Genomic DNA, 17,661 nt, shown 5'->3' with positions numbered 1-17,661 from the left:
CATTTTGCTCCATCGAATATATTATTGAAGCATAAATCTGGTCACTTCAATCTGTTATTTCCCAAAACAAAATGAATGCAGTAAAAAAATAATTTGAGACCCAGATGATAATCAAAAGAAACAAACCCAATTTCTCAAATTTGTTGCAGAAAGATATACATCCTTACAATGTTCTTCCTATATTACTACAATCCCAGATAAACAACCCAATATTTCCAAAATGGGTTAGAACTATATCCTTCTTTCTATACTACTACAGTCCTAGATAGACAACCCAATATTTGCAAAATGGGTTAGAGTTATTTTATTCTTTTTTTTCTAAATTAATTGAGCTTGATTATCACAAAAAAAAATGAAATGTAAGAGACCTGAAGCTAAATCAAAATTTTGAACACCCTGAAACCTGAAATTGGTCATCTAAAGCTCACACATCAAACATGCTCACGACGGTTGAATATATCAACTTGCACCCTTTCTTTTGTATTGCTATAATCTTCTCACACATATGTCATCAATTCTTGCATGTGCACTTAGTTCTGCATAAACATAGGGACATGAAAAATATTACGTAGATCCCAAAAAAAAAATTCAACATTCAAAATCGGTCATTCATTCTTCCTTCATGGTCATGTCTGCAACATCTTCAATCATCAACACTTCCTCTTCCTTGATAGCACAATCTGCAACTTTACCTTGCTCCATTGTCGAACCAAGTTGAAGAAGCTCTCCTTCAACGTTCTTTTCCAAGACTTCAAGCTTATCTCGGATCCGGGGATTCTCTTCCTTCAACCTCTTTAACCTGTATAAGGTAAGCAAGAGCTTCCCTTCACCTTCTCCCAAACTTGCCATGCCTTGTACTTCGTCTTCCCCGATTCGTACTTCGTTTGGTCCACAGACGCCCAAACCGTGTATACCTTCCCACACGCAGTCCCACTTGCCCATTTGACAAGTGCCCAAATCATATGACCAGCACGTAGTACCGCCTACCCAACTCTACGACACCTGGTTCCAACCTTTACCAGCTTCACCAAGTTCCCTCCAATCATGAACCGGTCCTTGTTCCACTTCGTGTGAAACGACTTCCTTCACCTGCAAGTACCCTTGTCACTGTCACGAGCAACCCTGTTCAAACCTCCATGAGCAAACCTTGCTCTGATACCAACTTCACTTCGGTGAAGTTGTGTAGCAGCTTCAATATCCGGATCAGCTGCTCTGATACCACCTGTCAAGTTGTGTATCAGCTTTAATGAATCAATCATCAACCAGGATATCAGCTCTGATACCACCTGTCACGCCCCCAAGCCTATGGTAGTCTTTCAACCGTGCCGGCGAAGTGCGGCACCACCGAACACTTTCTTTTTAACAATACTCGTGCACATGGACTACGCCTAATTCACTTGACCTTACTTAGTTTGTGTTTCGCAACCAAGTAAAATGCATTTATCCTTTATACTTAATGAAGCCCATACTCATTCATTATCCATATGCAATTAACTAAGAACAATAACAATTGCACACAAGTATAAAGGGAGGGGCAACTCCCGGAAAGTCTGCCCAACGATATATTATAACAGTTTCTTCAATAATACAATACAAGTGATGCTTGGCAAGCTCCAAGCCAACACTTAGAATAATTTACAATCAAGGCAAAGACAACCTTTACAATACATGTGCTAACTTCTATGGTAGGAGGGTGCTCACCCGAGACACCAAGAACTCCACCTCTAAGTCCTGCACAAAACTGCCTTCGGAATTCACTCATACATGGCACTCCTTGCCAACCTTCAACCGAGACCAAACTGCGCACTCTCTAAGTCAAATGCACATGAGATATGCGCATTAACTTTATCCCTTACTGCACACTTCCTTGTTCTTGTACGAAGGCTTGTGAGCGAATGTCGAATGTCCAAATGAACTCCTTTCATCTTTTATTTATATGCTTCAACGTATGAGTTAAGGGGGGGTGTGCAGCCTTATGGCCGACCCCCATATCAACGCACATACGCCTATTGAATGACACTTGCAAGTCGGCTTGCAAGCCCACGCTCCATCGCATATAAACTACGCTCAAACACTTAGCCAAATCAAGTGTTGTCGCATTTTCCAGTCTTTTGTCGCATATTAATGTCGCATATCTGGAGGACCGTCGCATATCGTTCGCCCGCTCGTCGTGCACGGAGCGCCCGCTCGTCGTGCAAGGAGCGCCCGCCCGTCGCGTTAACCGCCCGCTCGTCGTGCACGCCTGCCCGAGTCGCGAAGGCCTTACAAATGGGGTCTCATACACCATTTTGGTGTTTGGCTTGGCCGTGACCTTAAAAATGGATATTATTATTATTATTATTATTATAAACAAAAGAAAGCATTTTTTAAATTAAAAGAAAAATAAATTTTTTTTATAAAACAAAAAACTATTTTTAAAAATTTAATTAAAAAAAATACAATATACATTATATAAAAGAAAAACATTTTTTTAATTATTATTTATTTTAACATTATTTTGCATGTTCGAGAAAAAATAAAAATAAAAATAAAATAAATATAATTGTTTTTTTTTTTTATTTCTATTTTGTTTTTGTTTCGTGGAGGAACCCAGCAACATTAAAGCAAAAACACATTTTTTTGTCCTAAAAATCATACAAATTTGAGTTTGTTTTCATCTTCTTCACTATAAAAATATAAAAAACAGGGTTATTTATGTGGTTTTTCCTGTAAAATACGATATTGCAAAAACAAAATAGTAACAAAATTAGGTTTGGAGCATGAAAACCATAGAAGAACATATTTTCCCCAAATTCATCTTTAAATTATCAAACTAGAAGGAAAACTAACCTCTCTCTTTTAATTTGTCATCGATTCCAATGCAGTGCCTCCGCAAAATTGCTCTGAATGTTTTAACAAAACCCATAAGACTTGATGTAATGTGATGAATAGAAACAACAATTGTTATTATATAGTGAAGATTGTGGAATTGATTTAGTGTTTCTCGAATGTGGGATTAAAATTAAAATTAAGAAAATTAATATGTAGTTAATATTATAGGTTTATATTAACTTTTATTCAATATCGGCTAAAAAATAAAATATAAATTATAAAAATTAATCGAGTTATGCAGTGAATGTTAATCAATTTAAATAAAAAAAATTATTTTAGTTTCGAAAGAATGCATTAAAGGAATATTTTTGTAGATATTTTGAATAGAAGGTAGGGTGAAATTTTTCGATTCCCAAAGTTCAGTATAATGTTTTCAAATACATTTTAGATGAAAATTTTGGAAGGAAATATTTCAAATGAAATTTTTGGAGGGAAAAGTTTTAGCAAAAATTTTGGGGGCAAACACTCAAGGGAAAATTTTTAGCGAAAAATTTTGGGGGAAAATTCTAGAGGGAAATTTTCAATGTTTAAGCTATATATTGTCATTGGGAGAGAGTGCATTTGTATCATTCAACATCTTCTATTTGAAATTCATGGATTCTTCCAATAGAAAATTTTTTCTTTCTACAACATCAACATGTTCATCACACAAGAACTCTATTCATACTGATGAATATAACATGATTTTGTTCACTCTAAATAGAAAGTCAAATTTTCCACTTGGTCCTAATCCTAAGGATGATGAGAGCAACATTGATGAAGGGAAAGAACATAAAAAATATGTAAATCGAGAGTCAATTATTCCACTTAATCCTAATCCTAAGGATTTTGAGAGCACCAATGATGAAGGGCATGATGAATAATTTCCAGAGTCAAAATTTCCACTGTCCTAATCCTAAGGATTATGAGAGCACCACTAATGAAGGTGGGGGGGGGGGGGGGGGGGGGGGGGGGCGGGGATGAAGAATTTCTATAGTCAAACTTTCCACTTCACATTGACCCTAAGGATTATGAGAGAACCACTAATGAAGGGAGGGATGAAGAATTTCTAGAGTCAAATTTTCCACTTCCACTTAATCTTAAGGATTATAAGAGCACCACTGATGAAGGGGGGATGAAGAAATTCCAATAAATAGATACTCAAAGCTTCCACTTAGTCCTAATCCTTAGGATTATGAGAGCACCGGTGAGGAAGGGGAGGGGCAAGATGAAGAATTTCTAGTGAGTAGAGATTCAAAGCTTCAACTTAGTCCTAATCCTAAGGATTATGAGAGAAGCACTGATGAAGAGGGGATGAAAAATTTCCATTAAATAGAGATTCAATGTTTCCACTTATTCCTAATCCTAAGGATTATGAGACCACCACTAATGAAGGGGAGGATGAATAATTTCTTGAAAATGATAATTTGACTAATACTAGAGAGCCATATTTCCTAGTTAGTCTTAATCCTAAGGATTATGAGAGCATGAGTTAGGAAGGGGAGGATGAATATTTTCTTGCAAATGATAATTTTAGAGGCACATATGTGAATAATGCATTTTCTCTAAGTGGGCATTTCAAAGGCACTCATGGTGATAAAGAATTGAATCCTCCAAGGGAAGATTTTAAAATCATGGATGAAGATGGTGAAGAATTTTGTCCGAGTCAAGATTTGAAAAGAACAAATGATGGTAGTGAAGAATTTTCTTCAATTGAGGATGGTAATGAATATTTTCCGAGCAATGATGGTGATGAATTTCCTAACAATGTTCAAAATAATCATAGTGAGGATAATATTCCTCCTAATGGTGATGAAAATGCTTTTATAGAGGATAATGAAATGATGAAGATGTTGCAAGAAAATATTGTATCTAGGAGAAGGAGTAGACCTTTTCTTATCAATCCAAAATATTCCTGTTACACAAGGCTTAGGAGAGCATATCTCACAAGAAAAAGTTCTATTGGTGATCTGATTTCAAGTAAATGTTGTCAAAAGGATATCTTGAAACATATGGATTTCAAGTTTGCTATGGAGAAAAGGAAAAGATATTTGTTAATGAATAAAAGCATACAAGATTCATATTTAGTGGGTTTCATGCAATCTACACTAGTAGGTTATAATTATCATATTGGGAATGTATTTCTTTGCAGGAAGGTTTTCAAAATGTTGCATTCAATTGGTAATTTTTATTTTTTCAGAATCCAAGAAAGACTAGAAAATGATCCCACATATTATTCAGAAGTACGTTATAAATGAGAAGTTGGGTTGTTAGAAAATACTACAATGTCATGGCTAAAAGACTTCTTTTCAAAGCATGGAGTGTTGGGCGTGGAGCCTGATTATCTTCTTTATTTAGAGGTATCGCCGCATTGGACACCAATTCTCAATGTGGCAGTAACGCCGCTCATAATATTTTCACTACAAGGGGGGTCTGAGAGGGGCAAACTGCGATCCTTGGGAACCACCCCTGGCGAGGGATCGGGGGTAGCGCCCTCGAAGCTAAAAATAGATGCAAAATTTCCTTGTAAAATGTTGTATTTTTGTAGTCAATCTGGGTTGTTCATTAGGCGGAGATCTAACAATAGAAGTTATGTTTAATTTAGGATTTTTCCCTAGAAGGAAACCCCTCGCTATATATGAGGGAATTGTATTGCATTTGTGTAGATCTGTGTACTGGGCAAGAAAAAGAGAGGAGATTGAGCGAGAGAGAAGAGGGAATTACAACGGATTTGTTGTAGGTTGTATCTCTTCAGTTTGGTGGATAATATGAAAGGAAGGGTTGGTTGTTTCTCCATTGACGTAGCCCAAATTGGGTGAACCACGTATATCTATGTCTCTATTGTTTTATGTGTTTTATGTGTTCATATTTCTGTAGTATTTTTTATGTGTTCCATTGCTTTGTAATTTATAATTTTCTAACATGGAGAGTGTATGCCAAATAATGACACAATAAGTATTCCATATAATTTCTTGAGACAAGAAATATATAGTTTATACAAATAATATGAAGAAGGTGTTGAAGGAGTTGGTAATTTTATTACATATTCATATTTTACAAGGATATGGAAGAACAAATTCAACAATGTTCATATTCCTAAGAAGACAAGGATGGAGCTTTGCAGTACATGTGTTTCTCTTAAATTAAGAAAATGATAACTGTCAAGGGGCAGAAAGAGGTATGCATCCATAACATTATTTTTAAAAATTGGATAGTTATCAACTATGAAAATATATTTTTTAATATGTTTCTTTTATATTATTTGCATATTTCATTGTCAAAGCACTTCAAGAGCATCGCAATCAGAAAACAAGTGAAAGGAAAAAATTGTATAAATATCATAATAAGTGTTATGATAATCCAAATAAATATTTGGGTTTGATAATTGATAGTATGGACCAAAATAAAACACTTCTGCTACATTTTTTTCACACAACAAAAAAATTACAGGAGGAAAATTTTATTCATTTTCACTTCGTTGGTGGTATGACCTTTAATGGGAAGATGTTGCCAAGGGTTTACTTCACAACTCCAAATATTCATAATGATGCAAATATGACCATAACTATAATCCATGATGTGGTTTCTCATTGGTCTGGTATTCTTCCTGAAGTTTTGTATCTGCAATTAGACAACACAAGCCGTGAAAAAAAAATCAAGTTCTTTTTGGGTATCTAAACATGCTCGTTGAATTGGGAATTTTTAAAAAGGTAAAGGTTGGTTTCCTTCTTGTTGGGCATACTCATGACCATATTGATCAGATGTTCAGTCGTTTTTCAGTAACATTAAGAAGGAAAGATGTTGGGAGCCTGCCATCATTAATTGAATGTATTAAGAAATCATACATTCCAGAGCTCATTTTTCATGTGTTGGAAGAAACTAAGGACATGCAAAGGTTTATTTTGGGATCACATGGTGAGGATAAATGTATTGAACAACTTAATGACATTAGCTTCCAACATCAATTTCGTATCAAAAAAATTGACAAAAAAAACTTATATGTGGCAACAAGTATTCGGCTGTTGCAAAATGGGGGGTCGTCATCAGGTTGAGAATTTTTGAAGCTCATTCCAGAGCATCCAGTATTTGCATCAAAGATATTGCTATCACAACCAGTTGCTAAACTCCATAATGCACAAAGGCATAAGATAGATATCAATTATTTTGAATGACTGGAAGAAATCAAAAGATGTATTAGAGATACATATGAGTACTTTGATGTTGTTGATTCAGTTTGGTGGGAGTATTTTTTCAATAATCAAAGCGATATGATTTCAAGGTCAATAAATGAATGTGCACTTTTAAAGAGTCCATTTATTTGGCCAAAAAATATGCCAAATGAAGATGAGGAAAGACACGTTGTTGAATAGCAACATTCTCAAGGTATTATTAATTCTCCACAGGTAGAGGAAAGAGAAATTTATATTGGTTCTATACTATCGCATGCACAACATGAAGCCGTGGAAGAACTTTACAGGGGTTTTGTGTAGGATGTTAAGGATGGTTGCATGATAACAGTGTTAGCAGATGGAGATCCACTTGGCTATCAATTATGGGTTGCCAAGGTTATAAAGGTCATTAAATAAGATAAAGACATTACAGTTGTTGAAGTACATTGGTATGCCACAAATACTCACCCATTAAATGGTGTGTACAAGCCAAAGATGGTAGTTGATAAACAAATTGGAAGAAAGGGAAAAAGAAAGGGTACAAATATAAAGCGTCACTGCACATACCTCTTAAAATTGCAGGATGTTGACATACTTGTTATGACTTCAATTTAACAGAGAGAGGAACTCTTCACTTCAAGACTATAAATATTTTGAAAAAGTTGCTACCAAAAGAAATGGTGTTGAGATGGGAGTCTGCTAAACCTAGTCATTAATCTAGCAGACTTTTGAAACCTGAAATGGTGGGGATGCATGTTGACTCAGATGGGGCCCTATTTGATGAAAGAGAAGAATATGGATCATCTTCACCTGCATCCAATCATTCATCTGAAGATGTAGATTGTAATGGTGTGCTAGAACCTATGAGTGATTTTGAATAAATGTCAAAGACGTTTTATGTTTGCATGGTAACTTGAAATAAATATGTTGACTTCCATATGATCTCACATGAAGTTATGAATATTTTCTATGTTTGTTGGATTATATGTTTTAATTATTAAGAATTCATCTCTTTAGAATATCCATAATGCAACAACGAATTGCGAAAATAATTTATGTTATATTCAATCTACCAAAGTTGATATTTTGATTAAAAGTAAAAAAAATATTAGAAATTAATGTTGAATTTTTAAATTATACAATGATATTTCCATGATATTATTTATTGTTATCAGTTGTTCATATTTTGATTAAAAGTAAAAAAATAATAAAAATTAATGTTCAATTTTTAAATTATACAATGATATTGACATGATATTATTTATTATTATCATTCGGTATATGATACTTTTAAAAATGTTGAAAATTTAATGCCTCATTGAAAGGGGGAACTTCATTTTGATAGTTGATTTTTAGGTTTTTGTTGCAATAAGATAAGTTGTCTTAGGCTAATATTCGAAAAGAGCTATACTTTTAGCCTTTAAAATAAAAATTACTCTTGGAATAACGAATCTTTCATTTACTTGTTCATTTTTAAAAATTGTTTTAGTCATATAATTTGTCGATACTTTCATGGTTCAAATATGTTGAAAACGTAAGGTTTTAATTCCATGGTTGAAAACTTAAGGTTTTTTCGAGTTATGATATTTTATCTTTAATGTTATTGTTGAAAACAATTACAATTTTAGGGTTTTTTAGATTCAAGATATTTTATCTTTAACAAGATGGGTGAAATTTTTTGGAATTATAAGGCTTTGAGGTATGATATTTTATCTTTAACATCGTGTCTGAAAATTGTTGGAATTTTATGGTTTTTCAAAGTCCCAATATTTTATTTTTGATTCCATTGCTAGAAAGTGTCAAACTTGTAACCCAATTTTTTTTTTCTATTCCAACATCAAAACTTTTTGTTTCAGGGGTGTTTTTCAATCCTTTTTGCCAAAAAAAAAAAAAAAAAAAAATGTTTTTTAATAAAATGTTGTAAATTTACCATAAAAAATCATCGTTCTGGAATACACACTTTTCATTTTTGGGTTGTTTTTTCATGTTTTTTTGGCATTTTTGGGCTAGCGTCTTCATTTTGAGGTAATAATTCACGTTTGATTGGTAACCTTGTTGTCGAATGTTGGTTGGAAGAAGCTAATTGTATTAGTTCGACGCTCGCTAGTTACATCGAAAGCGTTCTCTCTATGGGCTTTCGATTTGTAGACACTATTCATTCCAACGAATGAGAGAATTAATTTTTATCCTCCTCCCACCTATGCAAGTCTGGCACATGGTTGTTTTCCATTACTCCTTTTCTATTCGCCTTCTTCTCTCCCCGGAAGGTCCTTCCTACACGGACTTCAGGTGCATGGACTACTTGTCAGTTGTGTGCCAATGAGTAAGAATGTCGCATTTGTTTTTCCCCTCCATCATTATAAATATCTGCAACACTGGATTCTCAAATTATCTACAACACACCAAATGAAGGGTTTGCATTGTACTCGTGAACCTCTTACAACAAGATTTTATAAACATTAAACCATTTAGGTATTACGATTGTCTGCGACATTCATTGCTTTGCTGGTAAAGAAAATATCAAAGAAAAATTACAACTTCAACATTTGACAACAAGAATTTATTATGAATACAGGGAAATGTTCCATTACTCGAATTCAATGAAAGTTTATTGACAAGTTAAGAAAGAATTACACCTAGGAAACCATTGTTCTGTATAAACCTACGATAATGGTTGATAATGGTAAAAAAGAGTTTTATATGATACTTAGTATTTAAAATTCCTTTGAGAGAAGTGGGAAAAATAAACCAGATATAAACATGCAACTTTTGAGCCTTTTTAGATTAGATACCAAGTCTAGAAATTACCACGCAAGTTATTATGTAAAGATGTATGTACAACAAATGAAGCAAACCGTAGCATTTTTCTTTGAAAATAAATATCAAGAGAGAGAGATTTTATCTTGAGAAGAAACACTCACAAAACCGGAAAAGAGAAAATTTATCTTCCACAAAAATGCTTACAATCTATCCAAGTGCTTAAACTGGAGAAATCTAGTTAAATTAGATCTGTTCTAATGATTATTGTCAAGTGACTGGCTAATTGATACTAATCTATGCAAAACATGTGGAACATACGACCACAATCAGGTAGCATTAATCACTAAAGAAAGTCAAAGAGAAACTCTTCATGTTGTACTCTTCTTGATTGAATGTCCAGAATATATTCGATTGTCTGTAAAACGTACTAAGACAAGACTCGTGTGCTTGACATAGGCCTTCATTTCCATTACTGTTGCCAATTATGGCTTCTATTTTTCCAAACACTTGCAACTCCAATAAGGAAGATGCCATAAATCGAACGAGCTCTTTGGTAGCCAAAGAAATTGTAACCTACTATTTTTTTATCTATCTCGTAGACCATTGTAAGTGGTGAAGCTAATTTTCTATGCAAATGAGAGCTACCTTCACCAGGGGCGAGGCAGGAGGGCACGTGGCCTCATGCAAGTCAGCACTTTGCCTGAACAGAGGTGTGGGTTACTCACCATAAGGAATGTATATAATTCTTTAAATTTATATAATTCTGGATTTTACTACCACTACGAACGACAACTTGGTTCAAAGAATCATTGTTAACTACACGGTCCAGTTTGCACCAGTGCAAGTTGGAAACTCCCATTTATGGTGTCAATGACATAATCGGCCCTAACTTACTGTGTCATTAACTTGTACCAATTTATAAATATTCATGGTTGCATGTTTGATCTTGAGTATGCATTTATATATCTAAAAGTTATTTCTTGTTCCTTGGGTCTTTTTCAAAATAATGAGGATGTATACTCCATCCATTTTTCCATGCTATATTTTTAAATTTTTCCCATGCAGTTTTTTTAATCAAACCATATCCATATTTTATTTCCAACACAAAATGGTAACTATGGCCTAAGTCATGTGGTTTATGTCTTGTCCATGTTCACACACCATGAATTGTAAGAAAATGAGAAACACGATGATACAATTTAACATTAGCTTTAGAAAACCGTATAGGCTTTAGATAACCTACTATTTTTTTATCTGTATCATAGACCATTGTAAGTGGCGAAGCTAAATTTCTACACAAATTAGAGCTACCTTCACTAGGGGCGAGGCAGGAGGGCAGGTAGGGCACATGGCCTCGTGCAAGTCAGCATTTTTCCTGAACAAAGGTATGGGTTACTGACCATAAGGAATGTATATAATTCTTTCAATTTATATAATTTGTGATTTTACTACCACTCCGAACAACAACTTGGTTCAAAGAATCATTGTTAACTACACAGTCCAGTGTGCACCAGTGCAAGTTGGAAACTCCCATTTATGGGGTGGATGACATAATCGGCCCTAACTTACCGTGTCATTAACTTGTACCAATTTATAAATATTCATGGTTGCATGTTTAATCTTGAGCATGCATTTATATATCTGAAAGTTATATCCCGTTCCCTGGATCTTTTTCAAAATAATGAGGATGTATACTCCATCCATTTTACCATGCTATATTTTTAAATTTTTCCCCTGTAGTTTTTTTAATCAAACCATTTCCATATTTTAATTCCAACACAAAATGGTAACTATGGCCTAAGTCACGTGGTTTATGTTATTGTCCATTTTCACACACCACGAATTGCAAGAAAATGAGAAACACGGTGACAAAATTTAACATTAGCTTTAGAAAATTGTATAGGCTTAAATTCAAATTTAACCAATTTAACCAAAATTAAATAAATTTAAGAAAATTTGATTGAATTCAAAATTAAATTCCAATCAACCTAAATTTATATAAGAAACTCAAACAAAATTAGTCCACCATCGATTTAATTCATCAAATTCTATATTTAAATAATCAAATGCAATGAAAGAGGTCACTGAGACTATTACATAATATTACAATATGGCCTTGTACTCTAGTAAAAAAATCACATGCAATTTAGTCAAATTTAAACAAATTTAATTGAATTGTATGCCAAACTAAAACATAAATATTCCACCATCGACCAAATTCATCAAATTCTATATTTAAATAATATAGAATGCAACAAATGAGTTGACTAAGACCATGTCATAAGATTACAAATTGACCTTGTATTCTACTGAAAGAATCACATGTTATGCATTATTCACACTTATTAGCCAATTCGTTGTAGAAATGCGTACATATGAATATTCTTATTTCTTTTGTATTTCTTTATTAAAATCCAATATTGAATTTTATTTCCCTTTTTTTCATATATATAAAAAATATATATCACTTCTTGGATTTTCAAGAGCGGCTCCAGTGCTTTTTAGGTAATCTCTACCTAGTCAATTTTTTCCTAGACTTTTGAAATTGTCCTATAAGTTGTATTAACCCAACTGGTAAAAGTAACAGTGTGGAAAAGTGATCCATTTTGTCTTCACAATTTTCCTAATCTTCCCAAATATTATATACCTTTGGTGTATATACAATCACTAAATTGAAACCACGACATCTACTTTAGCAATCCCTTCTCTTCCTTGATTGTTTGGATGAAGCAACCTGTAGATTAGTTGTGTGTGACTGTGAAAATGCTTGATGTGATCACCAACAAGATAACTTCCAACAAATAGAAAATTCACCATACAACTCCTTAATAATGAATTTTAATGCGTGTTATTGACAACCACCCACAATCGAAAATTCACCATTGATAACAACAGAAGAGCATTAATTTATTTTGTCTCAATGCATAAAAGTCACATCTTGCACACTCTCTATGGTCTTAAAGTTTAGGTTATTGTGTGGAGAAAGAAAAGAGCTCTACAGTCGGGAGAGAAGCAATGTGCTCTCAGTGAAACCCAATAATTGAAATGATTATTTGGGTATCCCTGATATTCAATGCAAACATAAAATTCCCCAGTTGGATAATCTTGCAAAGAACACAATGAAAGAAAACTCCATGCTGGAATTGAAGGAGTAGATGCTTTAATGAACAATAATTGAGTAAACAAATATTTTGTTTCGATACTCATATCAATCAATTCCTTTGATAGCACAATGTTTGATAATTTTGTGGCACGTATGACATCTCAATTCTTTGTTTGTATATGGCAACTTGGTGAGTCAACTGAGATGAGGCGCCCTTCCTACTAGCATACAACACACCTACACTTCTGAAATTCATATTCCTTTGAGCATACAATGCCCTTTTTTGGATAACAATATGAAAGTAAAGTTCAATAGTGCAAACAACGAAGCCTGATAGGCTATAGTTATTGAGATTTGGTATTAAGTTTCAACAAACACCCCTAAAATCACAAGTCATCTTGCAATGTTGCAATCACACAACCACTCTATAGACAGTAAAAAAAAAGAAAAAAGTAAAGGAACACAATCTTACCATTTTGCTCCATCGAATCTATTATTGAAGAATAAATCTAGCATATACATGGTCACTTCGATCTATTCTTTCCCAAAACAAAATGAATGCAGTAAAAAAAATAATTTGAGACCCAGATGATAATCGCATCAAAAGAAACAAACCCAATTTCTCAAATTTGTTGCAGAAAGATATACATCCTTATAGTGTTCTTCCTATACTACTACAATCCCGGATAGACAACCCAATATTTCCAAAATGGGTTAGAACTATATCCTTCTTTCTATACTACCACAGTCACAGATAGACAACCCAATATTTGCAAAATGGGTTAGAGCTATATTATTCTTTTTTTTTAAATTGATTGAGCTTGATTATCACAACAAAAAAAAAATGAAATGTAAGAGACCCCAAGCTAAATCAAAATCTTGAACACCCTGAAACCTGAAATTGGTCATCTAAAGCTCACATATCAAACATGATCAAACGGCTGAATATATCAACTTGCACCCTTTCTTTTGTATTGCTATAATCTTCTTACACATATGTCATCAATTCTTGCATGTGCACTTAGTTCTGCATAAACATAGGGACACATGAAAAATATTACATAGATCCCTCCAAAAAAATAAACATTCAAAATCGGTCATTCATTCTTCCTTTCAAAACGCCCACAAGCTCTCGTTGTGGTTTCTGTCGAATGTCATGAATATCTCTCGCAATTGCGTGATTTGGCCTTTGTCTAAGCTGAAGGACATGCCATTGCTCTCACTCATTTTCTTCAATCCCTCCTCACTTTCAGTTGTGCCTTTGATTCGAGATTTTATGAGCCTTCGACATTCCTTTCCACCTCTCAGTATAGTTACTAATATAGTCATCTTTCTTCTTTAGGCTAATAATATTGTTCTTAAAATAAATTTTAAAAAATTACTCATAAAAATAAAAATAATTATATATTATATTAAAAGATACATTATTCCATCCCAAACAGGGAAAATTTTAAGGATGGAAATTTATCTTAATGTTTAAAAACCTTAGTGAATCCCACTAGTGGATAATATGAAATCTATAAAATGTTTGGAGATATTTTTGTAAAAATATTCAAATTTATAATATTTTTATATAGTCTATATATGATTTTTTGGAGATTTTTAGGGTAAATTAATTTCATTCTATAAAATTTGGGCGAATCATTTTACAAAAAAATGGAAATTAGCAAATCTATTTTTTGGAAAAAGTATAGAAAATTATCCCATGAGCTAATATTAGCCCTTAAAATTTTCCTTGATCCCAAACCTTATAAGATTAAAGAATCCACAGAGACAACCTTCTAGAAAAAGACACAATAAATATTAAAATAAAATATATGCTAATAATATTATTCTTAAAATAAATTAAAAAAATTACTCATAAAAATAAAAATAATTATATATTATATTAAAAGATACATTATTCCATCCCAAACCTTATAGGATTAAAGAATCCACGGAGGCAACCTTCTAGAAGGGGACCATAATAAATATCGAAACTGGTTCGTTGGTTTCGTTTGTGCGTGAAAAGGCTGCGAAATTTATGACATTTAGCTATTTGTCCGGCAGTGAGTAATGGCGATCTAGACTTTGTTCTAGAAAGTCCGGGCTTTGTGTTTGTTTTAGATCAGATGTTCATGTCACAAATGGACTCAACTGAAACTTCTTTCCCACGGTAGCGTGCCTTTTGAACAATTCAAAATTCGTTAGCAACCACATGCAGATATATATATATTTCTGAAAAATATACTAAAATCTACGCAGAGGTGTTGACCGATTGTAACTTTCGGACACAATGGTTGACTTTGATGATGAATGTCGTGTAAAGTAAATAAGAAAATGGCGGATTGCTGAAACTTTGAGAGGCGGGCTAAAGCTGGGAATAGATGAATTCATGTGTGGTTTGTTCTGCATTATCTTGTTGGGTTGTAGGATTCGGCTGAGAGAATAATGCGGTGTGGAAGGATATTAGTGAAAGGCGAAGCAGAAGAAATCGTGGACTCGCCCAAACCGAGATCCCGGCAGAGACATGGAAGGAGGTCCAATCCTTTTTCTACCAGCGGGCTCGACAAGTTCCAGAGCATCAGTGCCGACCTCTCTGCCAGAAGAGAACGTATTGCCAAGGAGACTGGCGTGCCTGAGTCCATGGTGAGATTCGAATATTCTAACAGGGGATGGATTCCGTTTGTGGTGAAAGACGGAGAAGTAATCTGGAAGAAAAACAGTGGCCGAGGTACCGCAGGAGTTTCGATCGTGGGACCTGCAGAGATTAATAATGGCGAGAAGGATGGGGAATTGATGAAAGTTGATAAAAGAAATCGTATTAATGGCGAATCTGAGGGTATTTCCATTTCTTTGTTAGATGAGAGAAGCCATGGTCTGGTCATGCCATGGTTTTGGATTTTGAAGGCCTTTGGGGTTTTGAGTTTGAGTGCAATCTCGGTTAGAAGATCGGGCGTTCCAACGGCCGCGGCCATGGCGGTGGGTGGTGTGGTGTGCATGAAGAAGTTTGTTTTGAGCGGGGTTTTATGCTCTTCACAGCTTTCTAGAAACCCTGGAAACCCTCACACTAATCAGAATGGAATCGGCGTTGAAGCAACTACAAAGAAGACAGATATCGACAGGCTCAACATAATAAACCCAAAACCGGACGTTACTGTGAATACAATTGCAGCAGTCAACCCTCGGAGAGGGTATGTTCAGTCAATTGAGTTCTTGGCTTCGGCTTCTCCGAGGGCTGTTAAGGCTAAAGAAGCCAATGATAAACACAAGCATCACCATCCTGAAAAAGGTAAAGTAAAAACATTCAGAGTTGTATCCATGGACAATAGGGCCAGGCCTACGAGACCACACGGATCGGAGAACTTTTACAGGAGGACTAGGCCGGCCATGGGTTACGATGCGAGTGCGGTTGCAACTGCTATGATCATCACGCTGTTCTGTCTGGCCTTCTATGGCCGTCTCTCTGCAATCTTCTTTACATCTGCATGGTGGTATGTCCTCTCAATGTTCCCCACCATTCAGAAAGGATGAATAGGAAAAACAATAATACGGCCACGATAATAATATTTTGTATTTTGTGTTGGGTGATCATAGTATCCGTTAGTATAGTAGTATTTCAGTGTTATGGATTCTTGCAATTGGCGTGTAATTTTTATTTTGAAAATATGATAGATAAGAACGAAACAAATTATTAAAGAGAAAACAGAATTAACATGATTATCGTGTGACTTTGTTTAACATTCAAATAGGGCATCCAGCGCACCAATGGAAACGGTAATAAATAGCGAATTTTCTATTTTCTATGTTTGGACTAGGAGCAGCCAGCCATCTAGCTTTCTTTCTCCGACCACATTGAAGGAGCGAATTCAATTTGTGTAGCCACTATCTGTAGATTTAAGCGAGTGCTTTAAAGGGCGTGGGTTAGTTAGAACTGTTGAGTATTTTGAATTTCATGGAGGAAGTTGCAGGTCCATTTTTAAGGCTTTTGTCTCTGTTGTTGTGACCTCATTCATACTCAATCTCGCTTTAGCAAGTATCAGGGTTACATTCACTGTCATGATCTTTTAATTAGTTGTTTCCCACAGAATATTTTATTTTAAACAGGTCTATCCAATTCACAACACAGTTCTAGAGTTACATTTATCAGATTTACACTCAATATCATGAATTTCTGGATTGGCCGCTTTTATCCCGTGCCTCAATATCCTAGCATCAAATTGAAAAATATCTCTATTGTTTGCATACGATAAATTTTGTCTACGGATATTTGAACGATAACCAAAATGCAGTTTTTTTGTTTTCAAATTTTGTCTACCGATATTTAAGCGATAACCAAAACGCAGTTTTCTTGTTTTTTTCCCAATTTCACGAGAAGTGAGGTTAATAGTCACATGGGTTTAGTTTGAATGAAGGGTGAAACTGTTTTTGATTCTCTTCGTTTGGAAGTTTTGATAACATGTCTGTTCATTGCAATAAAGTTAAAAGAGTAGACTTCTTCGAGTAATAAGTCTTAGTTTTTACTAAATTTCATGTTATACTCTATTTTTTTAATTAAACTAGATTCATTCTTGTAATATCAATCTGTACTTTAACCTCCAAACTAACTCTAATGGATAGAAAGAAATTGGAATAGCAACCATGATACAAAGATTACAAATAACATATTTTTTATTATATTTTGAAATCAAAATACATCATAGATATATATAGTGCATATGAGATCCAATAGTTTCTAAGACTATAAGCATTATTCCAAGTTCCCCGTTTAATGCTTACATTACATCATTACAAAGGTTA

The 17,661-nt window shown here is 34.3% G+C and overlaps 1 protein-coding gene across 1 annotated transcript; it reads left to right on the top strand.

Annotated features, from left to right (window-relative positions):
* Nucleotides 1–15,215: 15,215 nt before the first annotated feature.
* Nucleotides 15,216–16,844, top strand: LOC149244698 (uncharacterized). Its single transcript, XM_089368048.1, has 2 exons — nucleotides 15,216–16,355; nucleotides 16,614–16,844. The coding sequence occupies exons 1-2, from the start codon at nucleotides 15,313–15,315 to the stop codon at nucleotides 16,741–16,743; spliced, it is 1,173 nt and encodes a 390-aa protein (XP_089224174.1). The 5' UTR covers nucleotides 15,216–15,312; the 3' UTR covers nucleotides 16,744–16,844.
* Nucleotides 16,845–17,661: the final 817 nt, after the last annotated feature.

The sequence above is a fragment of the Pinus tabuliformis genome, chromosome 8, assembly GCF_031772625.1.
Source record: "Pinus tabuliformis cultivar Carrire ecotype Pingquan chromosome 8, CPIR1, whole genome shotgun sequence".
Classification (NCBI taxonomy): Eukaryota; Viridiplantae; Streptophyta; class Pinopsida; order Pinales; family Pinaceae; genus Pinus; species Pinus tabuliformis.
Note: the sequence above shows the minus strand (reverse complement) of the source record. Positions and strands in the feature narration are given on the sequence as shown.